The sequence below is a fragment of the Littorina saxatilis genome, linkage group LG5, assembly GCF_037325665.1.
Source record: "Littorina saxatilis isolate snail1 linkage group LG5, US_GU_Lsax_2.0, whole genome shotgun sequence".
NCBI classification, from domain to species: Eukaryota; Metazoa; Mollusca; class Gastropoda; order Littorinimorpha; family Littorinidae; genus Littorina; species Littorina saxatilis.
In genome coordinates, this window is record NC_090249.1 from 56,271,998 (window position 1) to 56,299,792 (window position 27,795).

At 42.7% G+C, this 27,795-nt stretch overlaps 2 protein-coding genes across 5 annotated transcripts; one reads left to right on the top strand and one right to left on the bottom strand.

Annotated features, from left to right (window-relative positions):
* Positions 1 to 4,793: 4,793 nt before the first annotated feature.
* LOC138967497 (dimethyladenosine transferase 1, mitochondrial-like) lies at positions 4,794 to 14,316 on the top strand. Of its 3 annotated transcripts, none has more exons than XR_011455980.1 (6): positions 4,794 to 4,844; positions 5,855 to 6,769; positions 8,414 to 8,768; positions 11,270 to 11,423; positions 12,297 to 13,559; positions 14,077 to 14,316. XR_011455980.1 is itself a non-coding variant. In XM_070340060.1 (6 exons), the coding sequence occupies exons 3-6, from the start codon at positions 6,503 to 6,505 to the stop codon at positions 12,565 to 12,567; spliced, it is 1,047 nt and encodes a 348-aa protein (XP_070196161.1). In that variant the 5' UTR covers positions 4,829 to 4,844; positions 5,855 to 5,869; positions 6,416 to 6,502; the 3' UTR covers positions 12,568 to 14,316. The 3 variants fall into 3 exon arrangements, 2 of the variants coding, with proteins under 2 accessions (XP_070196160.1, XP_070196161.1); XM_070340060.1 differs by having other exon boundaries at positions 4,829 to 4,844; positions 5,855 to 5,869; positions 6,416 to 6,769; positions 12,297 to 14,316; XM_070340059.1 differs by having other exon boundaries at positions 12,297 to 14,316.
* Positions 14,317 to 14,389: 73 nt separating this feature from the next.
* LOC138967491 (chitin deacetylase 1-like) lies at positions 14,390 to 26,625 on the bottom strand. 2 transcript variants are annotated; one of them, XM_070340050.1, is made up of 4 exons: positions 25,120 to 26,625; positions 21,369 to 21,622; positions 18,191 to 18,340; positions 14,390 to 16,715 (listed from the first exon to the last, which is right to left on the bottom strand). In XM_070340050.1, exons 1-4 carry the CDS (start codon positions 26,498 to 26,500, stop codon positions 16,146 to 16,148), a joined length of 2,355 nt encoding a protein of 784 aa, XP_070196151.1. In that variant the 5' UTR covers positions 26,501 to 26,625; the 3' UTR covers positions 14,390 to 16,145. The 2 variants fall into 2 exon arrangements, with proteins under 2 accessions (XP_070196151.1, XP_070196152.1); XM_070340051.1 differs by lacking the exon at positions 25,120 to 26,625 and having other exon boundaries at positions 21,369 to 21,680.
* Positions 26,626 to 27,795: the final 1,170 nt, after the last annotated feature.

The window sequence follows — 27,795 nt, forward strand, 5'->3', positions numbered from 1 at the left end:
ATATGAAAAATAGCTGTTTTTTAGGCAACATTTATGGCCCCTGCGACCTTGACCTTGAAGCAAGGTCAAGATGCTATGTATGTTTTTTGGGGCCTTGTCATCATACACCATCTTGCCAAATTTGGTACTGATAGACTGAATAGTGTCCAAGAAATATCCAACGTTAAAGTTTTCCGGACGGACGGACGTCCGGACGGACGGACGGACGGACGACTCGGGTGAGTACATAGACTCACTTTTGCTTCGCATGTGAGTCAAAAATGAAATTTGTTTGTTTGCTTAACGCCCAGAATAACAAGAAGGGCAAAGCCCATACGACTCACATGCTTTACACATTTTTCCTACCAAAATACATGTGACCTTGACCCAAGGTCAAGGTCATCCAAGGTCATGCAACACAAAGCTGTTAATTCAAGACATAGGAAGTACAATGGTGCTTATTGGCTCTTTCTATCATGAGATATGGTCACTTTTAGTGGTTCACTACCTTATTTTGGTCACATTTCATAAGGGTCAAAGTGACCTTGACCTTGATCATATGTGACCAAATGTGTCTCATGATGAAAGCATAACATGTGCCCCACATAATTTTTAAGTTTGAAACAGTTATCTTCCATAGTTCAGGGTCAAGGTCACTTCAAAATATGTATACAATCCAACTTTGAAGAGCTCCTGTGACCTTGACCTTGAAGCAAGGTAAACTAAACTGGTATCAAAAGATGGGGCTTACTTTGCCCTATATATCATATATAGGTGAGGTATTGAATCTCAAAAACTTCAGAGAAAATGTGAAAAATAGCTGTTTTTTAGGCAACATTTATGGCCCCTGCGACCTTGACCTTGAAGCAAGGTCAAGATGCTATGTATGTTTTTTGGGGCCTTGTCATCATACACCATCTTGCCAAATTTGGTACTGATAGACTGAATAGTGTCCAAGAAATATCCAACGTTAAAGTTTTCCGGACGTCCGGACGGACGACTCGGGTGAGTACATAGACTCACTTTTGCTACGCATGTGAGTCAAAAATGAAATGAAAACTAAACAAATGAGTTATGAAAACACTGTATTAAATGGGACGGCAAACAAATAAATACACAGAACTGCTTTCAGCAGGGGAAAGCCTCCAGATTTTTTTTTAACTTTGATTCTTTCACGATGCGCTGATTATTCACAGAATCACACTCTGACCAACACAGACACACACAAAAACCAAATCAAGTTATCAACCCCTACCTTTGAATGGGGGCCAAGAGGAAGACGTGCAGCAGAACTGTGGGACAGGTGAGAGATTTGTCGGTTGAATGCCACTTGAGGCTGAAGGCGTTCATCAGCACCAGGGGTACGGCGGTGAACGCCAGCATCAGACTGCCCCATATCACGTCCCCCACCAGGTACAACTGCACTGTCACTGTGATGTCTGTGGAGATAAGAAATCACTACACACGGTCATTAATATTCCAGACATTGTAGTTTGTATGAGAGTAAAGATTATTACCATCAGTATTACTTTAATATGTTTTATATCATTTTGTGTAATGTCATTATGATTAACAAAATATTTGTAAGACCAATACCAGACAAAGTTTCTGTAATTTCTCTTTTTAGTATTGTTAGGCCAAAAATAAAAACAGTCTGTTTACGGTAACATAGGCATAAAAAATAGGGTCGGCAGGTCGGGATTTTTTTTAAACCCCCCCCCCCCCCCAAACCACATTTTTAAGTTATTTTGCCAAAAAACAAAGATTTTTTATTTATTTATTTTAAATTTTTTCCCAAATGCCAAAAAAAGTCTAGGGTCGCGCGAAAAAATAGGGTCGGTCGGGATACCGTAAACAGACTATTTTTTGGGTGTGGCCTTATGTGGTTTTACCAAGTGTCGCATCAATCTTTTGTCGTCCAGTCCTTAAGTCGTGTACCCCTCCAAGTTCAGTTGAGCCTTGAAGCCCAATTTACAAATTGAGAAAGAAAAGTAATTTAGGTATAGGTATAGGGCCACTCATTGAGTGAGACAGGCCTCGCGGCCTTTATACTTCCCATCATTAGTTCAACAACGTATAGATACATTGGTCTGTATTGCATGCATAATTTGTAACTTGTGTGGCAATGGTCACTCATCGTACTCATACAAACTTGATTTCATAAATATTTCTGTGTCCAGTTGGTTCTTGAATCTGTTGAGGTTAGTAGCCGTTTTAGTTTTGTGAGATAGTGAGTTCCAAACTGATGCAAACCCTATTCCTAAATTGTAAACTTTCGCACATTTGTTTTTGCAAACTGTATGTACAATTTATCAACATTATTTCTTGTTTTCTCACACACACAATTTAGTTATTAACTTATTTACTCCATAATTAATAATACACACTGTATAAAGTTAAGAAAAATGAAACGAAAAAGGAGCAAACAAAGTTAAACTGAACCACACACTCTTTGGAGCTCTTCAGTAGGGGACATGTCTTTGTCAGTGACAAGCCACTGTTCACATATGTATCACTATCAGTCTCAGAAACTGAGAAAGATGATGTACCTGGCAGCACTAGTGGCAGACGCTGCAAGTGAGTGAAATGCAGTCGCCTTAGCCCTTTCAGGGGTGGGACTCTCTTGTGATGAAAAACGAGGAAATCCCTTTTTTTCTAGGGGTGTTCGAGGGCATGCTCCCCCAAATTTTATTAAATGGTACATTAAAATCTGTGCATTCTGAGACTAAAATTCAACTCGTTGGGATCAGGTAAAAAAGACATTCTTCTCGCTCCAAGAAAAAACAAAAAAACAACACCCAACTAAACAAAATACACACTTTCACACAACAATGGTAACATTGTAATGGTGCATACTAACGTAATGAACCATTGTATCCATAATCCAATACTGGCAATAGTATGATCCAAGTGACGCCCCAATGCATTGAAGCTCAAAATGACTATTAGTTATCAGGAGTTTTCAGTCAGCAAAATTTAACTCTCAAGCCTCTTGTGTTCTGTTCCATCTTCACTTCTCTCCATATCATTCAGTCAAGAAGTTATAGATACTGTGTGTGATGAAATGGGACGCGGAAAAATAGATTAAAATTACCCCAGTGAAATTCCTAAGTTGTGTCCGCGGAAATCCGCGGAAAAGTCCCACCCCTGCCTTTTGATCTGATAAGGTACGTTGCACTTGCTGCATCCAAATAACTGGCGTTCACTCGGTTCAGATACAGTTGGGCTCGCCAGTCCCACTCTCATATTCCTAGTGATCTTATCCTAGACTGACGAGATACATTGAGTCTGATCACTCATAGTCATAGTGGTTACTGTCTGTGTGCACATGCCAGATGCAAAGCAGACTAGTGTCAAAACTCAAGTCCTGCTGTCCTGAAATTTGATTTTGACGAGTAAATTGAACATGAAAATGATGAATTAAATATCCTGAACAAGTAAATGCAGACCAAACGAAAACAAAAATGTTGAACAATATTGATGGGATGATTATGGGCCTTACGACCTACATGATATGTCCCCACAAACTTAACTAAACTAAACTTTTGTTTGTTTGTTTGTTTGCTTAACGCCCAGCCGACCACGAGGGGCCATATCAGGGCGGTGCTGCTTTGACATATAACGTGCGCCACACACAAGACAGAAGTCGCAGCACAGGCTTCATGTCTCACCCAGTCACAATTTATTCTGACACCGGACCAACCAGTCCTAGCACTAACCCCATAATGCCAGACGCCAGGCGGAGCAGCCACTAGATTGCCAATTTTAAAGTCTTAGGTATGACCCGGCCGGGGTTCGAACCCACGACCTCCCAATTACGGGGCGGACGCCTTACCACTAGGCCAACCGTGCCGGTCTAAACTAAACTAAAATAGGAACAAGAGACTGCAGGTGAGAATAACCAGAACAAAATAACAATTAAAATGTACTCACCAGTACGAGAAACACTTGACGAACAATAAAAACAGACCGGTTTCGACAAATAGTCTTCGTCAGTTACACTTAAAACACAACTTTGTTTTAAAGTTTAAAACTGATTTCTTCTTTTCCTTTTTCTTTCTGTTGCCTCGCCTTGTTTTAAGTGTAACTGACGAAGACTATTTGTCGAAACCGGTCTGTTTTTATTGTTCGTCAAGTGTTTCTCGTACTGGTGAGTACATTTTAATTGTTATTTTGTTTTAAACTAAACTATTGACATATAGTGTCTATCTTGAGAAGCTGAGTATTATTTACTCTTTTTAATCAAACATACTTCACACATGATATTTTACGTTATAATTGTCCATTAGCAGAACTTCTGTTAAACGAAGCCGCGTGCAAGTAAACATCATACTACAACAATACTACAACAGTTCTAGTTCTACGTAAACAAAGAGCATCTTATTGTAATTGTCCCACTCACCTGTTCCCACATCCAGAAGCAAAGTTAAAAGTGAAACTGTGGTTAAAATCACGTCAAACCAGTTAAATCGGCCCTGTGCCATGGTCCGTATGTAAAAATATGGGCCTAAAACTGTGATCAAAGATTAAAATCGTCAATAATTCAGGCTAAAAGTGGCAATCACATTTTATGGTTTCAAAATTGGCGGACTAACAAACGCCATCTTAGGTCACGTGATCGATCCTAAATATTAATGATCAAATAAAGTATTCAAAATCAGTGAAAATGGCAATAAAAGAATCTTCAAAGTGTTCCAATGCAGTCTAAAATGTAGATCCAAACGTTTATTTATAGATGAAAGGCATTCATCTGTTTTGTTTTGATATTAAAATCCTAGTTTTGGCAAACCCTCGTTCCGTGAGCAGCACGAGTGCAGTCCCTTGGACATAATCTGCACGCTCATGGGTGTGCGACCTCAACGTGGGTCAGTGTTGTTATCGTACGTGTGTGTATGTGTGAGTGTGAGTGTGTGTGTGTGTGTGTGTGTGTGTGTGTGTGTGTGTGTGTTGTGTGTTTGTGTGTGTGTGTGTGTGTGTGTGTGTGTGTCCGTACTGTCAGACCACTCTTCTTTTCTTAGACTCAAACATTTTTGTCTTTTTTACCTGACTGCAAGCATGGGGACTGGGTGGCCGAGTGGTAACGCACTTGCGCTCGGAATCGAGAGGTTGCGTGTTCAGGCCTGGGTCAGGCCGCAATTTTCTCCCCCCCTTTCCTAACCTAGGTGGTGGGTTCAAGTGCTAGTCTTTCGGATGAGACGAAAAACCGAGGTCCCTTCGTGTACACTACATTGGGGTGTGCACGTTAAAGATCCCACGATTGACAAAAGGGTCTTTCCTGGCAAAATTGAAAAGGCATAGCTAAAAATGTCCACCAAATACCCGTGTGACTTGGAATAAAGGCCGTGAAAGGTGAATGCTCGCCGATGTGAATGCGTGATATATTGTGTAAAAAATTCCATCTCACACGGCAGAAATTAATATGTAAATCGCCGTGAGCTCTTGTGAGAAACGGCGATTAATAAATGTCCATTATTATTATTATTATTATTATTATTTCAGACAGACTTCATTGGTACACACACACTTAGAGAGAGAGAGAGAGAGAGAGAGAGAGAGAGAGAGAGAGAGAGAGAGAGAGCATTATCTGAATAATTAGTTTGATGTATCAGAAGATGCAGATGCATGGACTTTTGGAACCTGTACTTGTTCCAGTTTAACAATTTTACGCTCACAGAATAATTATAGTCAAATGTTTGTATGGCAACATCGACTTACAAGTTGGTGCACATGTTTATGTTGGAAGGAGATCAATTTGTCTCTTGTTCAATGTTGCGAACAGATATTTTGTTGATATATATTATTACATGATTTTTTTATTGAACCCGAAGCTTAAATTTATTAAAATGTGTTTAATAGTATTTTAATCTTTGTGCAGGTGTTCAGCAGGGCAGTAAGTGTATTTCTGCTATCATGAAGTTGATGAATCGGGGAATTTATAATGCCAAAGAGATAAATTCAGTTGAAAGTGCTTCAGCAGAATTAAGAGACAGAAACTGAAGTTTATTTTGAAATGGAGTAAACAGCTACTGCTGGTAATAGTGGGTACTACTGTTGAGCAACTGAAAGATAGATCTGCAAGTTTTGTTGAAATAAAATACATCAGCACCTGCTGTAAGTATTTACTGTCGACCTTTTAGTGTAGCTGTAGCTGTGTTTGTAACCATGGTGTAATGTTAAATCTTTTTTCCTGAACATCTCTGAAGACAGTGAAGTGCTAACTTCTTCTTCTTCATTGAACAGAGTGCCACTTCAGACTAGCATGTCTATAACATAGACACAAAGTATAAACTACAGTGCAAGAACTGTGCGTGATAACTTCTTCTGCTTCATTGAACAGAGTGCCACTTCAGACTAGCATATCTATAACATAGACACAAAGTATAAACTAGTCAGTACAAGAACTGTGCGTGATAACTTCTTCTGCTTCATTAAACAGAGTGCCGCTTCAGACATAACATAGACACAAAGTATAAACTACAGTACAAGAACTGTGCAGAAACAACGACATTGCCACATTGTAGTCATGGCTACAAGACGTTTGCCTCCACTCCCCACCATTCAGGACTTAATCAGGATGTACCAGTTAAGTGCCAGAAAGCAGCTGTCCCAGAACTTTCTGCTGGACATGAACATCACTCGGAAGATTGTGAAAATGGCGGGAAAGCTGGAAGGAGGCTTTGTTTGTGAGGTGGGCCCTGGACCAGGGGGGATAACCAGGTCTTTGCTGAACACTGGTGCCAACCACGTGGCGGTGATAGAGAAAGATCGACGCTTCATGCCCAGCTTACAGGTGAGAGCATTGTCAATGGACGGTGCTGGTGAGGTTATGCCCCCTCTTTCTTTCGGCTGGTAACTGGCGGCAAGATCACAGGAGTTGTCTGGCGTTATCACCCCAGAAGCGCTCATTTAAGACTTCCCCTTTTCAAGACCTTGATTTTTCAGATTTTCTGTTCATAGCACCGATACATTTACCCCCATTTTAAGATTCCCTTCATTTTAAGACCTGATTATATCATATTTTTGGAAGTCATTTGTTCATTTCAATGCTTATTATTGAGTCACTTGAGAAAAAGTGACTCTATGTAATCGGTCAGTGTTAGTCTGTCCGGCCGGCCGTCCGTAGACACCACCTTAACGTTGGACTTTTCTCGGAAACTATCAAAGCGATCGGGCTCATATTTTGTTTAGTCGTGACCTCCAATGACCTCTACACTTTAACGATGGTTTCGTTGACCTTTGACCTTTTTCAAGGTCACAGGTCAGCGTCAAAGGAAAAATTAGACATTTTATATCTTTGACAAAGTTCATCGGATGTGATTGAAACTTTGTAGGATTATTCTTTACATCAAAGTATTTACATCTGTAGCCTTTTACGAACGTTATCAGAAAAACAAGGGAGATAACTAGCCTTTTCTGTTCGGCAACACACAACTTAACGTTGGGCTTTTCTCGGAAACTATAAAAGTGACCGGGCTCAAATTTTATGTGAACGTGACTCATTGTGTTGTGAATAGCAATTTCTTCCTGTCCATCTGATGCCTCATATAATATTCAGAACTGCGAAAGTGACTCGATCGAGCGTTTGCTCTTCTTGTTCTCTCAGGTGCCAGGAGATTGTTTCCGTAGAACTCTCGCTTACTCCCATTACGCATGTCGTATGCATTTAGAGCGCTTACTTCCCTTTGGTTATTTGATCTAATATTTTTGGAAGTCTTAAAAGGGGGGTTCCACTGTAGAAGAATTTCCAAATTAACTCTGTTGGCTTGTATGGGTTGTAGGAGAGTGAACTCCCTTGCATTTTCTCTGACAAAAACTCTTCCACAACCCATACAAACCCGGCGGAGTTATTTCTGAACATCATCTATTGACTTGTTATTTGTTATTCTCATTTGCTAGTTAAAGCAGTGCTGTTCCAAGCTTCAGAGGACAAAAGGTCAGTTAGACCTGGAGTGAAAATGTGTATAGGTCCAAATGTCCTGGCTTTGTCTGCTTGGTAGAAAAATTGATGGTCAGAAGACCTACATGTCAAATCTATCGGACAGTCGACCGACCAGGGGTCAGACCAGTGCGTCAGATCAAAATAAGTATGCTTCAATAACCAAAGACTGACCGAGGCCTGGGAACAACATTGTTTAAGTATGCACGCACATGGGCAGTACTAGCTTATTGTTGTGCCCAAACAAAGACTGTATAAACTATCCATCAGATGTATACAAAAAAGGACAAACATGCTTAAGAAAGTGAAACAGGTGTTTTTGTTGTGTTATCAATATGCACATTCAATCATGTTTGAACCATACAGGCCACAAAATAATACATTTGAACATCTAAATATATAACCTGAAGAGAAGAGATGAAAATAAAAAAAGAATCTTTAAATCCAACAAATTCAACACAAATCTGAACAAAATATTGAATTAAAACTTGTGTGCAGCTGCTGGCAGAGGCAGCCCAGGGCCGACTCAGCGTGTACCAAGGAGACGTTTTACATTTCAACATGGGACAAATCATTCCTGAGGAACTGGCAAAACCCTGGGACAAAACACCACCAAACATTCACATCATCGGCAACCTGCCGTTCAGCGTCTCCACCCCGCTTCTCATTCGGTGGCTAGCCGCCATGTCTTCGCAGTCTGGGCCCTGGAAGTATGGCCGCACAAAACTGACTTTGACCTTTCAGAAAGAGGTGGCGGAAAGAATGGTGGCGAGGATTTTGACTGATCAGCGCTGTCGGTTGTCTGTCATGTGTCAGTATCTGTGTGATGTCAAGCTCAAGTTTGTCATACCAGGTGAGTTTTAATCAAACTTTTTCTTGGTTGATTGATTCTTTGATCAGTTGCTTCTTAATTGCTTTAATTAAATGTTACTTTTCATTGATCTGAAGTCCTGTTTTTACTAGTATGGATGTAGCAAAGTGCTAAACAAAGAAAACCACTGATTTGATTGAGATTGGGTTTTAAGTTTGGAAGCTTAGTATTCTGTAGCCTTGCAAACAAAGTTCATCACATTTGTTTGCGTATGATATAAATAAAATAAATAGATACGAGAATTTATATTGTGCACATGTATATCTCACCACAAGGCGACTCAAGGCGCACAATACGAAATATGAGAGAGCCCTGAAATGCAGCCGCTCGGCGCAGGAGGGACAGCACTCTATATTTCGGGGGAAGCATGCTGGGTATTTTCGTGTTTCTTTAACCCACCGAACTCTGACATGGATTACAGGACCTTTTCCGTGCGCACTTGGTCTTGTGCTTGCGTGTACACACGAAGGGGGTTAAGTCACTAGCAGGTCTGCACATAAGTTGACATGGGAGATCGGAAAAATCGCCACTTTTAACCCACCAGGCGGCAGCGACCGGGATTTGAACACACTACCTTCCGATTAGGAGGCCGACGTCTTACCACCACGCCATATGCTTATGCTTCAGCTGTAAACAACATACATCACTTAAAATTCTTGCATGTTGATGTGGAGGTGACACCATGTATTGAAAGAACACAGACATCAACGGCACCATCCAAAAAGGGCTAGATAGGAACGACACCAAGCCATTCTGGCGGTTCATCAAGGCCAGGAAACAGGACAATGTCGGAGTAGCCCCCCTCAAAACCAAAGGCCAACTTCACAGTGATAGCCAGTCAAAAGCGGACATCCTCCTTAACCAGTTCAAACCTGTCTTCACCAAGGCTTCCTCCCAACCCCTTCCCCACCTTCAATCCACCGCCCCTGACATCCCACCCATTACCATCACAGTCCTCGGAGTCACCAAGCTGCTACGACAACTGAAAGTCAACAAGGCGTCCGGGCCAGACTGCATCCCGAACACCGTCCTCAAGACCCTCGCCGACAGCGTCGGCCCAGCGCTTGCACTGATCTTCCAGACCTCTGTCGACAGTGGACGCCTACCCAAGGACTGGTTGTCAGCCAACGTGTCATGTGCCTTTAAGAAAGGGGACCGCCACGAGCCCGCCAACTATCGCCCAATCTCCCTTACCTCTGTCCCCTGCAAACTCCTTGAACACATCATCTTCCGCCACATTATGTCCCATTTCCAAGCCCACAAAATCCTTACAAACCTGAACCACGGCTTTCGATCTGGCTACTTCACCGAAACCCAACTACTAACCACCACCAGCGACCTACTGCAATCTTTTGATCAAGGCAAACAAATTGACATGGTCATACTAGACTTTTCCAAAGCATTTGACACCGTCAACCACGACAGGCTCCTCCTCAAGTTGGCCAACTATGGCATCACAGGCCCCCTCCACGCATGGCTTCACTGCTTCCTCACGGAACGCGGCATGCAAGTCGTCGTTGAAGGCAGTACGTCCCAGCCCACTACCGTCGACTCAGGCGTCCCACAAGGCACCTTGTTAGGCCCACTCCTCTTTCTCAGCCACATCAACGACCTCCCGCAGGCAGTTAGATCCCAGGTTAGGCTGTTCGCCGACGACTGTCTCGTTTACAGAAAGATGGACACCTTCAACGACCACCACACCCTACAAGAGGACCTGAAGTGTCCAGAAGGCTGGGCAGAGAAATGGGGAATGCGCTTCAACGCCACCAAGTGCTCTGTCATGAGCATCTCCCACAAACCACCCTCCACCTTCATGTACTCCCTCAACAACACCATCCTCAAAACTGTCCCTTCCAACCCATACCTAGGCATCCTATTCTCTGACAACCTCAACCCGAATTATTTATTCCACAGAAAACGTCTGCGTGTGAATGGCATTGATAAACAGGGATTTAGTCATTGTTTGCCTTTGACTGGTTGCATTGGCAGGTTGACCGATTTTCGTGAGAGCATTGTGGTCAGCTCATGATGTCATACCGGTTTGAAAGATATCTAGTGCAATCACTGACACAGTGACACACACACAATCACACAAACACTGTGTGACACACAGTGACACACACAGGGATGCAGGATAGCAGTTTACCTTCGAACGTCTGTGTAACTGCAATGTGCGTGAGCCTGATGCAAATAGTATGAAGACTGAAACATGAGCTTTTACGCTGCCACCAAGGGTAGAAGTTATACATCCTTTCAGTTGTGCCTTGGTTTTTAGTTTGTTAAAAATGCAAGAATCTGAAAAAGGATGAAAATCTTAAGAGGATGGAAGTCCCTTGTTCATTTCAATGCTTGTTATTCTCTAAGGTGCCAGGAGACTGTTTCCGCATAACGCTCGCTTACTCTATTACAAAATCGTCATGTTGTATGCATTTAGAGCGCGAACTTCCCTTTGTTTATCAGATATGTTAAATGTGAACTTTCAGGGCGAGCGTTTGTACCTGCCCCTGAGGTTGACGTGGGAGTGGTGCACCTGGTGCCGCGAGTGACGCCTCTGATTCAGCTTCCCTTTCCCCTGGTGGAGAAGGTGGCTCGTCACGTCTTCCATTACAGGCAGAAATATTGCCGTCGTGGGGTGGAGTAAGTGCATGTGTCATATATAAAGACGCAACAATTCTGTACTCATGTGGTAAAACGGAGACGATACAAATCATTATAATTTTTATTATCATTCAGTATCATTATTTATTTGATTAGTTCCCAGGTAAAGTGGTATCCTGCGTCACTGTGTTTGTCACTGTGTGTCACACAGTATGTGTGTGTGTGTGTGTGTGTGTGTGTGTCTGTGTGTGTGTGTGTTTGATTTATACATTGTGATTTGTATCGTCTTCATTAACACATGAGTACAGAATTTGTTTAAAGATAGAACTTGTTGTGCTGGTAGACTTGTAGTTTAGTGGATTACTTCCCTTCCCACATATTGCAGTGATATCCTTACACTCTGTAACAGTAATAATACTGAATTCGTCTCTGAATGATGAGCAAGGGTGCATGTTCATCCAGAAGGGTGTCACTTCGGATATGCACTCCTGGATAAATTAGTTCTTGAAGTATTAGTGTTTATGTTTATTTTGCTTTGCTGGGGCGGGGACCATGATTGGAAGAGACTGAATTGGGAGAGGGTATCAGGGACACTAAGGACTTCAGTATTTCAGGCTTTTGTTTGTTTACATGTCTCCTGTTTGCGGTTCGGTCATTTTTCTACTTTTTATTTTGGACACAACCTTTACATTCAGTGGTACTTGCGATGTCCAATCAGAGGACACCTCCCATGAAAGGACACGTTTTGTTTGCCCTTTGCCTTAACCAACATACACCTGTCATCAAAGGCCACCTGCAATGTAGGGTTACTTCTGGCTGGTCCGGAAATCATGGCAGGTACCACTGTAGTTTAGCACACCGATCTGCAGGCCTACAGAGCCTCAAAAGGACTTTTTTTCTTCTATTTCTCAGAACCCTGTTCCCTGTGCACCGATTGGACCTTCTGGAGGAAATGTTTGAGGCTTCAGGTGTTGACCCCGAATCTCGCTGTTTCATGCTGTCTATTGGCGAGATGGACCGTATCTGCCACGCCTATAATGATATCTGCCAACGAGAGCCAGACATTTTTGCTTACAACTACCGCAGTCGAGAAAATGCTGCCAAAGTCAGGAGAAAGACCAAGATATTGACTGAGATGATCGAGGAACAGATTCTACATGGAAAGAGCTCAAGTGGTTTATGATTGTGGAGGAAAATGTGACTGAGCGTGTGTTTTTAGAGAAACGTTTTGAATGTGTGTGTAACATAAAGCAAGGGCTTGAAACTAATTTTGAATGTGTGTGTAACATAAAGCAAGGGCTTGAAACTAATTTTGAATGTGTGTGTAACATAAAGCAAGGGCTTGAAACTAATTTTGAATTGTGTGTGTGTAACATAAAGCAAGGGCTTGAAACTCATTTTGAATGTGTGTGTAACATAAAGCAAGGGCTTGAAACTCATTTTGAATGTGTGTGTAACATAAAGCAAGGGCTTGAAACTCATTTTGAATTCTGTGTGTGTAACATAAAGCAAGGGCTTGAAACTCATTTTGAATGTGTGTGTAACATAAAGCAAGGGCTTGAAACTCATTTTGAATGTGTGTGTAACATAAAGCAAGGGCTTGAAACTCATTTTGAATTCTGTGTGTGTAACATAAAGCAAGGGCTTGAAACTCATTTTGAATTCTGTGTGTGCAGGCATGGGAATTGTCCGCCGAAAGGCAAATTTCCGCCGATATTTGTTTTTTGTTCCGCCGAAAAAACAAAAGTGTCTGCCAAAAAAATAAATGGGGGGAGGCAAAATTGGTTCTGAAAACTGAATTTAATGGCAAACTTGGAGCTCAGATGACACCAAATTACACAATTTGGGTTCTTTGGAGAACAATTTTTCCGGGGAAGCATGCCCCCGGACTCCCCTAGTGAGGCTAGGTGCATCGCGCCGTCGACTTTGATAATACTTACACATTTTCAGCCTTTTTTACTTTTTCCAATTCCCATGCCTGGTGTGTGGTGTGTGTGGGTGTAGGTGTGTGTGTGTGTGAGACAGCGTGTGTTTTTAGAGAAAAGTTTTGAATGTGTGTGTGTGACAGAAAGCAAGTCTTGTAAATGTGATTAACAGATAGAACCATTTGAGGAGTGATTGTTAATTCAAGGCAAGAAGGTAGCTTAAATATCCCCGTCCTATGCCTTTTCAGAGGTGTTAATTCAAGGCAAGAAGGTAGCTTAAATATCCCCGTCCTATGCCTTTTCAGAGGTGTTAATTCAAGGCAAGAAGGTAGCTTAAATATCCCTGTCCTATGCCTTTTCAGAGGTGTAGATTCAAGGCAAGAAGGTATGTAGCTTAAATATCTCTGTCCTATGCCTTTTCAGAGGTGTTAATTCAAGGCAAGAAGGTAGCTTAAATATCCCCGTCCTATGCCTTTTCAGAGGTGTTAATTCAAGGCAAGAAGGTAGCTTAAATATCCCCGTCCTATGCCTTTTCAGAGGTGTTAATTCAAGGCAAGAAGGTAGCTTAAATATCCCCGTCCTATGCCTTTTCAGAGGTGTTGATTCAAGGCAAGAAGGTAGCTTAAATATCCCCGTCCTATGCCTTTTCAGAGGTGTTGATTCAAGGCAAGAAGGTAGCTTAAATATCCCCGTCCTATGCCTTTTCAGAGGTGTTGATTCAAGGCAAGAAGGTAGCTTAAATATCCCTGTCCTATGCCTTTTCAGAGGTGTTGATTTCTGTGTATGCAACATTGAGACCGACTTGTTAAATTCAGGTACGGGTTGATGGTTCAAGGATTGATGATGTGAGATAGAGAACGGTCTGTATTTATGTTGGTGACTATGCTTTTGATAGTGAGAGACAGTAAGAGTGTGTCTGTCTTTGGGTCTGTACTTGACTTTGTGCATGCCAGAAAGGGCTGGAAAAACAAGATGAATATGTAAATAAAAGAAGTGTTTGAAACTTATTTTGAATTCTGTGTGTGTGTGTGTGTGGGTGTGTGTGTGTGTGTGTGTGTGTGTGTATACACATATCCTGTAGTAGGCATTTTATTCAATAAAAACTTACATGTACACGTAAAAACAGAACTGAAAAAAAGCAACAAAAGGTGAACTCAGATCCAAGCAAACGACAAGAAGAAGAACTCAAATCCTGATCTTTGCAATGAAGCAGTTGCAATAGTTACCTGGAAGCACAGTTACCTCTTTGCTAATTTGTTGCCAATACCTCAAAGTGCACACCCCGCGGGTTAGGGGGAGTCCCATATTGGTTGGGATGAGAAAGAATTTACCCGATGCTCCCCAGCATGTCGTAAGAGGCGACTAACGGATTCTGTTTCTCCTTTTACATTTGTTAAGTGTTTCTTGTATAGAATATAGTCAATTTTTGTAAAGATTTTTAGTCAAGCAGTATGTAAGAAATGTTAAGTCCTTTGTACTGGAAACTTGCATTCTCACAGTAAGGTAATATAATATTGTACTACATTGCAAGCCCCTGGAGCAAATTTTTGATTAGTGCTTTTGTGAACAATTGAGAAGTGGCTCTATCCCATCTCCCCGTTCCCCCGTCGCGATATAACCTTCGTGGTTGAAAACGACGTTAAACACCAAATAAAGAAAGAAAGAAACTCAAAGTGCTGGTTAGGTAAATTTGTTTAAAGCAAAAAATAAACCTTTTTGCTACCATGCAGATCCCCCCTCCTCACACGTACCTAGTCACTCCCTAGCTTTTCAGGATGAGAACAGATTTGTGAAACAGTCCTATAATCTGCCTCAAAGTGGGCGCACAAGCAAAGTGAGTTTATCTACGCGACCTTCACCTTCTCCCTTTCATCTTGCACTTGTAGATAACCTTTTGCAATATAGAATAATGTGCTCTGCAACCCATGACCTTACTCCCTTTACCCCATCCATCTGTTACAGAACCAACAAGTCGCGTAAGGCGAAATTACTACATTTAGTCAAGCTGTGGAACTCACAGAATGAAACTGAACGTAGTCCGCCGCTAGTGCAAAAGGCAGTGAAAGTGACGAGCCTGTTTGGCGCGGTAGCGATTGCGCTGTGCTTCATAGCACGCTTTACTGTACATACCTCTCTTCGTTTTAACTTTCTGAGCGTGTTTTTAATCCAAACATATCATATCTATATGTTTTTGGAATCAGGAACCGACAAGGAATAAGATGAAATAGTTTTTAAAACGATTTCGGAAATTTAATTTTGATCATAATTTTTATATTTTTAATTTTCAGAGCTTGTTTTTAATCCAAATATAACATATGTATATGTTTTTGGAATCAGAAAATGACGAAGAATAAGATGAAATTGTTTTTGGATCGTTTAATAAAAAAATAATTTTAATTACAAGTTTCCGATTTTTAATGACCAAACTCACTCATTAGTTTTTAAGCCACCAAGCTGAAATGCAATACCAAACCCCGGGCTTCGTCGAAGATTGCTTTGCCAAAATTTCAATCAATTTGATTGAAAAATGAGGGTGTGACAGTGCCGCCTCAACTTTTACAAAAAGCCGGATATGACGTCATCAAAGGTATTTATCTAAAAAATGAAAAAAACGTCCGGGGATATCATACCCAGGAACTCTCATGTCAAATTTCATAAAGATCGGCCCAGTAGTTTAGTCTGAATCGCTCTACACAGACAGACAGACACACACACATACACCACGACCCTCGTCTCGATTCCCCCCTCTATGTTAAAACATTTAGTCAAAACTTGACTAAATGTAAAAACCCACCACCTTCACCCTGTGTTTTATGTTGTCTTTGTTAATCTCCTTTTACTTGGAGCATCGCCAAGACGGTATCTCATTAGCACGTGAAAACGGTACTGGATGACGCACCCAATCCAACATCTGGGTCAAGGTCACCTGCCACACGTCACGCCTCAGACTGATCTCGCGCAAAAACTCCTTCAGCCCCGCGTAGCTGTTGGGAACGTCGTCGAACCACGTGGCATGCAGGGAGATCATGAACGGAGCCTTGTTGTTGAGGTAATGGCGATTGAAGTTGTGACGTAAGAAGTTCACGACGTCATCCACGCTGGCGTCATGCCCCAGGCAGCCGTCGGTCATGGTGCACGCCCGCCCAGTGGATGTGAACTGTTCAGTTATCGGAACTTCCCATAACCGTGGGTAGCTACGCTGCGGGCACCTTTCCTGGTCGCACACTTGACGAGAGGGGGTGGGAGGGAAGTGGAGGGTGAAGGGCCAGAGGGGAGGGGTGTGGGTGTTGTGGACATTGCCTCCACCACCGAACATGGAGGAGTCGTAGAGGAAGCCTCTCTCTTGCAACACGGAGAACTGCTCCTCTCCTCCTAGCTGGAGGAAGGGCGCTCGCATTCCGACGATCTGAAAAGAGGGATAGTGTTTCAATTTATTTGTAGCCTTTTTTTCTCTTTTTATATTTAGTCAAGTTTTGACTAAATATTTTAACATCGAGGGGGAATCGAAACGAGGGTCGTGGTGTATGTGCGTGTGTGCGTGTGTGCGTGTGTGCGTGTGTGTGTGTGTCTGTGTGTGTGTGTAGAGCGATTCAGACTAAACTACTGGACCGATCTTTATGAAATTTGACATGAGAGTTTCTGGGTATGAAATCCCCGAACGTTTTTTTCATTTTTTTGATAAATGTCTTTGATGACGTCATATCCGGCTTTTCGTGAAAGTTGAGGCGGCACTGTCACGCCCTCATTTTTCAACCAAATTGGTTGAAATTTTGGTCAAGTAATCTTCGACGAAGCCCGGACTTCGGTATTGCATTTCAGCTTGGTGGCTTAAAAATTAATTAATGACTTTGGTCATTAAAAATCTGAAAATTGTAAAAAAAAATAAAAATGTATAAAACGATCCAAATTTACGTTTATCCTATTCTCCATCATTTGCTGATTCCAAAAACCTATACATATGTTATATTCGGATTAAAAACAAGCTCTGAAAATTAAATATATAAAAATTATTATCAAAATTAAATTGTCGAAATCAATTTAAAAACACTTTCATCTTATTCCTTGTCGGTTCCTGATTCCAAAAACATATAGATATGATATGTTTGGATTAAAAACACGCTCAGAAAGTTAAAACAAAGAGAGCTACAGAAAAGCGTGCTATCCTTCTTAGCGCAACTACAAGTACTACCCCGCTCTTCTTGTCAATTTCACTGCCTTTGCCATGAGCGGTGGACTGACGATGCTACGAGTATACGGTCTTGCTGAAAAATGGCATTGCTTTCAGTTTCATTCTGTGAGTTCGACAGCTACTTGACTAAATATTGTATTTTCGCCTTACGCGACTTGTTTTGTTTTTAAAAAATTGAGGCAGCTGTGAGGAACTAGTGCAGGGACAGAGGACTTGTTGTACTTTGTATACGCTGGTAATTACTTTATGCCTTGACCTCAGAAACCAATGTTTGATTTTTCAGTTTATAAACACAGCACATATTTGTGCCACATTTACTGTTTTGTCGGCTCACTATATACAATTAAGCATAACGGCTGACCATTCACCCTCGACAAGGACAACATTTTTCAGATTATTATTAAAAGTACCGACTGTGAAAGACTTGGTTTTATTAAGGAACCTTCTAAACCTTTTACTGTGATACGCATTTTTGATTTACTGTGAACAGTTTTTGAAATAGCTGGCCGAAAACAAAACAGAGAAAAGATTAATGCTAAATCGGCCTTGGAAGACCCCCGGTGTTCTCAAGACAAGAAACAACAACAACCAACCATCGACACCTTCGACAATGTTCAGCACATGGTCCGGTCCCTGATTTTGAAACGAAAGAGAAATCGAGATTCTCCTACTGATTCTGATGGGCAACTGACCTTGTCTTGTGGAATTCCAGTTGCGACGGCAACCCGCTGTCTCATTCCCTGCATCTGAATGTCCCAGTCCTGGCGACTCCACGCCGCTGGAGCACTGTGCGTCTGAGAGTGGGACCCCATCTCGTTCCCTTTGTCCGCTAGTGTTTTTACCTGTTCACGGAACATCATTATGAATGATTCGAAATATGATTGCGACAATGATGCATGATGCAATCTTCATGTTGGGTTTGGTGTTTTTTGTTTGTTTATACAGGTCGCAACAAATGTACTTATAGTCCTCAGTAAAGCTGTAGCATACCTTTAATCCAATTAAGAAACAAGACTTCCCGAGTTAAAACGACATTATCAGGGCTCCCCATAGCGCGCGTCCCTGCGTCCTATACGCATTAGAAGCCGAAAACACGTACTAGAAAGGTATGGAGGGGGTCTCTGGACGCACTAGATTTTAAAAGAACGGGTCCTAGGACGCACTAAATTTCCTTTATCGTGCGTACCGTAGATACCATTTTCGGACTCGGACTGCAATCGACACTTCGCAGCACACTATATATATACGTGACCACAATGTTTTAGAAGTACAATGGGACTTTTTGGCTTTTGGACCCTTTGGGACTCTCTAAAATTCTGCAGTGGGGGTCCATGGACCCTCTAAAATGTTAAAGTGGGGGTCCCGGACGCACTAGGAGGGGCGTACGTGGGGAGCCCTGGACATTATCTGCATCGAATGGAGCCTTGCACAGCGTTCAGCACGTCAAGCCTGCTATCCCTCGAGGTGCTGCCTTGCACAGCGTTCAGCACGTCAAGCCTGCTATCCCTCGAGGTGCTGCCTTGCACAGCGTTCAGCACGTCAAGCCTGCTATCCCTCGAGGTGCTGCCTTGCACAGCGTTCAGCACGTCAAGCCTGCTATCCCTCGAGGTGCTGCCTTGCACAGCGTTCAGCACGTCAAGCCTGCTATCCCTCGAGGTGCTGCCTTGCACAGCGTTCAGCACGTCAAGCCTGCTATCCCTCGTGGTGCTGCCTTGCACAGCGTTCAGCCCGTCAAGCCTGCTATCCCTCGAGGTGCTGCCTTGCACAGCGTTCAGCACGTCAAGCCTGCTATCCCTCGTGGTGCTGCCTTGCACAGCGTTCAGCACGTCAAGCCTGCTGTCCCTCGAGGTGCTGCCTTGCACAGCGTTCAGCACGTCAAGCCTGCTATCCCTCGAGGTGCTGCCTTGCACAGCGTTCAGCACGTCAAGCCTGCTATCCCTCGAGGTGCTGCCTTGCACAGCGTTCAGCACGTCAAGCCTGCTATCCCTCGAGGTGCTGCCTTGCACAGCGTTCAGCACGTCAAGCCTGCTATCCCTCGAGGTGCTGCCTTGCACAGCGTTCAGCACGTCAAGCCTGCTATCCCTCGAGGTGCTGCCTTGCACAGCGTTCAGCACGTCAAGCCTGCTGTCCCTCGAGGTGCTGCCTTGCACAGCGTTCAGCACGTCAAGCCTGCTGTCCCTCGAGGTGCTGCCTTGCACAGCGTTCAGCACGTCAAGCCTGCTATCCCTCGAGGTGCTGCCTTGCACAGCGTTCAGCACGTCAAGCCTGCTATCCCTCGAGGTGCTGCCTTGCACAGCGTTCAGCACGTCAAGCCTGCTGTCCCTCGAGGTTCTGCCTTGCACAGCGTTCAGCACGTCAAGCCTGCTATCCCTCGAGGTGCTGCCTTGCACAGCGTTCAGCACGTCAAGCCTGCTATCCCTCGAGGTGCTGCCTTGCACAGCGTTCAGCACGTCAAGCCTGCTATCCCTCGAGGTGCTGCCTTGCACAGCGTTCAGCCCGTCAAGCCTGCTATCCCTAGAGGTGCTGCCTTGCACAGCGTTCAGCACGTCAAGCCTGCTATCCCTCGAGGTGCTGCCTTGCACAGCGTTCAGCCCGTCAAGCCTGCTATCCCTAGAGGCGCTGCCTTGCACAGCGTTCAGCCCGTCAAGCCTGCTATCCCTCGAGGTGCTGCCTTGCACAGCGTTCAGCACGTCAAGCCTGCTATCCCTCGAGGTGCTGCCTTGCACAGCGTTCAGCCCGTCAAGCCTGCTATCCCTAGAGGTGCTGCCTTGCACAGCGTTCAGCACGTCAAGCCTGCTATCCCTCGAGGTGCTGCCTTGCACAGCGTTCAGCACGTCAAGCCTGCTATCCCTAGAGGTGCTGCCTTGCACAGCGTTCAGCACGTCAAGCCTGCTATCCCTCGAGGTGCTGCCTTGCACAGCGTTCAGCACGTCAAGCCTGCTATCCCTAGAGGTGCTGCCTTGCACTTATCGCCCGGGATCATGTGGATTTTACAGCTAGACCAAACCAGCAAGCTTTGATACACAAATCTTGAGTTGTCTGTACAGTCGAACCTGTCTAAAGAGACCACCCAAGGGACTGAGCAAAAGTGGTCTCTTTAGACGGGTGGTCTCTTTAGACAGGTGATTTATATAGTCGTAAAGACCGTCGGGGATCCTTTGGGGTGGTCCTAATGGGCAGGTGGTCTTTATGGACAGGTGGTCTTTATAGACAGGTGGTCTCAAAGGCAGGTTCGACTGTACTTGCATTGTAGGTAAACGTATCAGAACCTTGTGGATACACCACTTTTGTGGTGGAAGTCCGGGCGTGCTGAAAATTAAATTGAATAAAAAACAACAACAACAAACTCTCCCTCTGTTTTGGTGTCATAAGTCGTTATTAGCTTCGTTGTTGTCATTCTTGTGGATATACCGTTACAACAGTGTTGTTCCAGCTTCAGAGGACAAAAGGTCATTTGGACCTGGATTGAAAATATGTATATAGGTCCAAACGTCCTGGCTGTGTCCGCTTGGTTCGAATATTGATGGTCAGAAGACCTCGTACATGTCAACACTACCGGACGGTGAACCGTCAGATAAAAAAAAAAGTATGCATAAATTGATGGTCAGAAGACCTCGTACATGTCAACACTACCGGACGGTAAACCGACAGATAAAAAAAAAGTATGCATAAATTAATGACCGAAGACTGAGAGCTGGGCTGAGATCCACGAAGCGAAAGTGCATGGTGTCGCCAGCCGCGGGGTGTGATCGTTTGACATTGAGATTTGTGGCGATTTCAATCAATTAGACCCCGCGGCTGGCTCAAATCCATTTGGGTGGCACCCACTTTCGCTTCGTGCACCCCTGCCCTGGGAACAACAATGCATACCATTGTCATGACGGTGTCATTGGGGTCAGCCAAGAAGAACGTAGCGGTAGTGCGACAGCCGTTAGGATTCCTCAAGGCATCTCTCTCAGCCGTCGGGAAAAGGCCTTGGTAGTAGTGCCAGTTGTTGTAGTTCACGGCGTCGTCGAAGGTGAGCATGACCATCTGGGGCACGTCGGCGAGGGGAATGCTGCCAGGGATGTCAGTGCCCACACAGCGACACTGAGGGAGCTGGCAGTTGTGCGTAGTGCACGTGCCTGAAAACAAGACTAGTCATCGTTGAGAGCGAATATAAGTTGAAAAAAAAAGTGTTGATACCCCCCCCCCCCCCTGCCGCCCTTCCGCCTCAAACCCCTCTTTTAGCAGCTCCCAATCTCATTTAGCCATTTCTCTCTGTCTCTCTCTCCCTCTCTTTCTCTATCCCTCTCTTTCTCTCTCCCTCTCTCTCCCCTCTCTATTTCTCTCTCTCCCTCCCTCTCTCTCTCTTTCTCTCTCTTTCTCTCTCTCTCTCTCTCCCTCTCTCTCTCTCTCTCTCTCTCTCTCTCTCTCTCTCTCTCTCTCTCTCCCTCTCTCTCCCTCTCTCTCTCTTCCCACCCCCTTCAAGGTCCTTCAGTAAAAGTAGGAGACTCTGTAATGAACTTGTCCAAAGGCACTTCAAACTCTCGCTGATCGATAAGACAACGTTGCTGTGACTCTTCAAACGAAATGCACACTCGTCTGAGATAATGACATACAAACTTTAAGTTATGCTTTACTATAAAGCAGTTAGCCCAGTGATGGCGCTAGTATTTTTTCAAACAGGTACACACACTTTTATGATGCAAACTGTCCAGAAAAAAACGGTAGGCTGGTCATTGGAACCAGTAAGAGTCCAACTCAGAGTACTGGTTTTGTTGTTTTACCAGCGAAAAAACCGGTAGTTCTAAAAATCAACCGGTAGGTCATACCGGCAGCCAATTTTTACCCGGTATTTTCCTCATTTCAGCCAGTAAACTGCCGGTCGGTAATTACTGGTTAACGCCAATATTGAGTTAGCTGATATGTAAATGCTTACCAGAAACCGAAATATGTAGCTGTGAATATACATACCTGGTTCTCTTGCTGCACGTAAGCGCACTAATGATTCACAAGTGCAGAAAAAACACTTAATGAGTGATGGTTCAAAAAGACTGTGATCATTGCAATTTACTAACAAGTCGCGTAAGGCGAAATTACTACATTTAGTCAAGCTGTGGAACTCACAGAATGAAACTGAACGTAGTCCGCCGCTAGTGCAAAAGGCAGTGAAAGTGACGAGCCTGTTTGGCGCGGTAGCGGTTGCGCTGTGCTTCATAGCACGCTTTACTGTACCTCTCTTCGTTCTTTCTGAGCGTGTTTTTAATCCAAAAATATCATATCTATATGTTTTTGGAATCAGGAACCGACAAGGAATAAGATGAAAGTGTTTTTAAATTGATTTCGAAAATTTAATTTTGATCATAGTTTTTAATTTTTTTAATTTTCAGAGCTTGTTTTTAATCCAAATATAACATATTTATATGTTTTTGGAATCAGAAAATAATGAAGAATAAGATGAACGTAAATTTGGATCGTTTTATAAAAAAATAATTTTTTTTACAATTTTCAGATTTTTAATGACCAAAGTCATAAATTAATTTTTAAGCCACCAAGCTGAAATGCAATACCGAAGTCCGGCATTCGTCGAAAATTGCTTTGCCAAAATTTCAATCCATTTGATTGAAAAATGAAGGTGTGACAGTGCCTCCTCAACTTTTACAAAACGCCGGATATGACGTCATCAAAGACATTTATCGAAAAACTGAAAACAACATCCGGGGATATCATACCCAGGAACTCTCATGTCAAATTTCATAAAGATCGGTCAAGTAGTTTAGTCTGAATCGCTCTACACACACACACGCACACACACACTAAATGTAAACAAGTCGCGTAAGGCGAAAATACAACATTCAGTCAAGTAGCTGTCGAACTCACAGAATGAAACTGAACGCAATGCAACGCAGCAAGACCGTATACTCGTAGCATCGTCAGTCCACCGCTCATGGCAAAGGCAGTGAAATTGACAAGAAGAGCGGGGTAGTAGTTGCGCTGAGAAGGATAGCACGCTTTTCTGTACCTCTCTTCGTTTTAACTTTCTGAGCGTGTTTTCAATCCAAACATATCATATCTATATATTTTTGGAATCAGGAACCGACAAGGAATAAGATGAAAGTGTTTTTAAATTGATTTCGAAAATTTAATTTTGATCATAATTTTTATATTTTTAATTATCAGAGCTTGTTTTTAATCCAAATATAACATATTTATATGTTTTTGGAATCAGAAAATGATGGAGAATAAGATGAACGTAAATTTGGATCGTTTTATAAATTTTTTTTTTTTTTACAATTTTCAGATTTTTAATGACCAAAGTCATTAATTAATTTTTAAGCCACCAAGCTGAAATGCAATACCGAAGTCCGGGCATCGTCGGAGATTACTTGACCAAAATTTCAACCAATTTTGTTGAAAAATTAGAGCGTGACAGTGCCGCCTCAACTTTCACGAAAAGCCGGATATGACGTCATCAAAGACATTTATCAAAAAAGTGAAAAAAAGTCTGAGGATATCATACCCAGGAACTCTCATGTCAAATTTCATAAAGATCGGCCCAGTAGTTTAGTCTGAATCGCTCTACACACACACGCACACACACACACAGACAGACAGACACACATACACCACGACCCTCGTCTCGATTCCCCCCTCTATGTTAAAACATTTAGTCAAAACTTGACTAAATGTAAAAAAAAACAAGTCGCGTAAGGCGAAAATACAACATTTAGTCAAGTAGCTGTCGAACTCACAGAATGAAACTGAACGCAATGCAACGCAGCAAGACCGTATACTCGTAGCATCGTCAGTCCACCGCTCATGGCAAAGGCAGTGAAATTGACAAGAAGAGCGAGAAGGATAGCACGCTTTTCTGTACCTCTCTTCGTTTTAACTTTCTGAGCGTGTTTTCAATCCAAACATATCATATCTATATGTTTTTGGAATCAGGAACCGACAAGGAATAAGATGAAAGTGTTTTTAAATTGATTTGGACAATTTAATTTTGATAATAATTTTTATATTTCTAATTATCAGAGCTTGTTTTTAATCCAAATATAACATATTTATATGTTTTTGGAATCAGAAAATGATGGAGAATAAGATGAACGTAAATTTGGATCGTTTTATAAAAAAAATAATTTTTTTACAATTTTCAGATTTTTAATGTCCAAAGTCATTAATTAATTTTTAAGCCACCACGCTGAAATGCAATACCGAAGTCCGGGCTTCGTCGGAGATTACTTGACCAAAATTTCAACCAATTTGGTTGAAAAATGAGAGCGTGACAGTGCCGCCTCAACTTTCACGAAAAGCCGGATATGACGTCATCAAAGACATTTATCAAAAAAATGAAAAAAAGTCTGAGGATATCATACCCAGGAACTCTCATGTCAAATTTCATAAAGATCGGTCCAGTAGTTTAGTCTGAATCGCTCTACACACACACACAGACAGACAGACAGACAGACACACACACATACACCACGACCCTCGTCTCGATTCCCCCCTCTATGTTAAAACATTTAGTCAAAACTTGACTAAATGTAAAAAGAAGAAGCAATTTATGAGTGTTACAGTTGTTTACATGTCATGAAATTTGTATAGACAAGAATTATGCATTGTCACTGAGTCAGGTTACCTGCAGGGTAAGGTCGCCTGGTAGAAATCTGCGGTTGAAAAGTCTTTTGAACTGATGGAGTTGTTCGATACGGTTGCTCCGAAACTATTGCTGGCAGTGACTCGTCCCAAGGAAACGACACTTCTGACGTCACTAGACGATCTACCGCCACAGGAACGGGCGGATTTGGATTAAAGACAGGTACATCTGGAAAACCTTGTGGCTCAAAAGTTCTTTGAATGAGATGATTTGCAGGAACTGGCGGTTTGAGAGTCAGGCTCCGAGAAAGCGGCACTCTTTGATTCACTGGAGGAGGTCGAGTCTTAGGAATAACCGGTTTTGGAGTCGTAGGAGTATGCCGAGGTGCAGGAAAAACAGATTTGGGATTCCGTGGAGTCATAGCAAAAACCGGCCTGGAAGTAGGCGGGGTCACAGCAAAAACCGGTCTGGGATTCCGTGGAGTCATAGCAAAAACCGGCCTGGAAGTAGGCGGAGTCACAGCAAAAACCGGTCTGGGACGTGGAGTCATAGCAAAAACCGGCCTGTAAGTAGGCGGGGTCACAGCAAAAACCGGTCTGGGATTCCGTGGAGTCATAGCAAAAACCGGCCTGGAAGTAGGCGGAGTCACAGCAAAAACCGGTCTGGGATTTATGGGAGTAGGCGAAGTCGCAAGAAAAACCGGTTTAGGAGTCACTGGAAAATCTTGCGCCCATATTCCTATTTTTTTAATTCGATCAATACCAGGAAACTCCCGTTCCAAAGAAAGCGGATAAGATGAAGACGGGGTTACCACGGGAACGGAAATCAGTGTTAGAAAATATGCAAGCGTGGCAACTGCCGGTGGCAGAGTTCTTTGAAAATGCCCACTCTGGTGAAATGCTGCTTTTGAAGCCGCGTGAAAAGATCGATCCGCAGGGCTCACGAATTCCGAAGTTGTTTGACGTGGTTGATCTGCAGAAAACACCGGCTTTGAAGATGCAAGACTGAAAGGTGATGTTGCAAGCACAGCTGGTTGCAGTGTCTGTGAAATAGGCTGAGCCACAGCAACAATCCCTGCGGCTTCAGAGGTTCGAAAAGGCGCAGTTGTTGGATTGGGTACGTTTGATATTGTCAGAAAAGGCGCAAGTGAGGGTAGCGCTGGTTTCAGCGTTCTGAGAAGATCAGGAGCCGCGGAAATCACCGGTGGTGAAACTGTAGCGGCGTGGTGAATGGAAGGTTTCACTCTTATGAAAGGGTTGTTTCTGGCATTGAATGACACAGTCCCTCGACTACTGCTAGCAACATTAGGTAAAGTGGCTAACAACAGGGTAAGGTAACTAACAAATTGGAACTGCCGATCTTTAGAGCAGGGTCGACAGAATCGTTCCAGTGTATTCCAGAAGTTGTATGAAGCTCCCGTCATGATGAAAAGTGTGCCAGTGAACTATTGAGTTTGTCGCAGTGACAGTTTTTTCTCTCTCTCTCGCACGGTTATTGACTATGCAGGAAAAACCCGTCTGCTAAACTGAGGTTTGTCCAGCGCAGACACTTATTTTATTTGACACACTCAAAAAGCAAACCAAAAAAACTCCTCGTTCGCTTCAGTTGCACAGTATCCGTTCAACATAATGTTTTGCACGTGCTTTTGTTAGCATGTTGATGCTAAGATGAAACATGAAAGAGAAAAAGTATAATGCACAAAGTCAGTGTCCAAGGAAGACTAGTTTCAGTATTCTACACGGCATGTGTCCGTTCCTGTGAAGAGAAAGTTCAGACTCATACGGACGCGAGACCATGTGTGCACTAAAAGCAAACAAAAAAACCTGTTTGAACTGTTTGGCTTATAATAGCAAAATAGGACTACGGGCGCCTAAATGATCTCCCTTTTGAATGGATGAGATGAGACCTGTCTCCCTAGGTATATATATATGTGTGGAGAAGGATTATAAAAAAACAGACTAATGTATTTTTATGAAAGTTTATTATCATGTAAGTTTGTGCAACAATTAACTTGTCAGCTTTGTTGTTTATTTTATGCGTATGTTATTTGCTATTGTTTTTTCTACGTTAAGAAAAGTTGAGGCAGCAGTCTGACGGCCGAAGTTCACAAACTAAGTCTTCAAAAATTGTCCTGACGGTTCTTTGATTCACTATAGGATTTCATATTGCTTCAAAAAATTCATTTATTAGCTCAAAGCTCAGATATTCTGAGTTCATTTCAAGTTTATTGCAATTTGTAAAAATGACCAAACCTATTAATTTGCTAAATCATTGTTTACATCAATCCAAAAACAACGTTCCAAAATTCAGAATAAAAAAAACAAGAAAGGTATGTTGTTTGAACGTGTATTTTATGACAATACAAAACGTTAAGTTAATTGTTTTATTCTTTTATAGTTATTTTTAATTAATGACCTATATGTGCTGATGACTAAATTAATTTCCTTTGTTGGATCAATAAAATGTTATGAGTTATGAGTTATGAGTTATGAGTTGTTTACACAACCTAAAATATATAGGTTAACGCGCTTTGCGACAAAACCACGCAAGAACAAGAAGGACGATTTTCTGACCTTGACATAACATGAAATAACAATTCCTTTCTAGATGTACAGATTTAAAACCCACACTTAGTATAAGCTTAGCTTGTTGTGTGGCAACAAATGTTCATATCGTATTATACATGTCACCCTGTATTTACGGAATAAATTTTGTTTA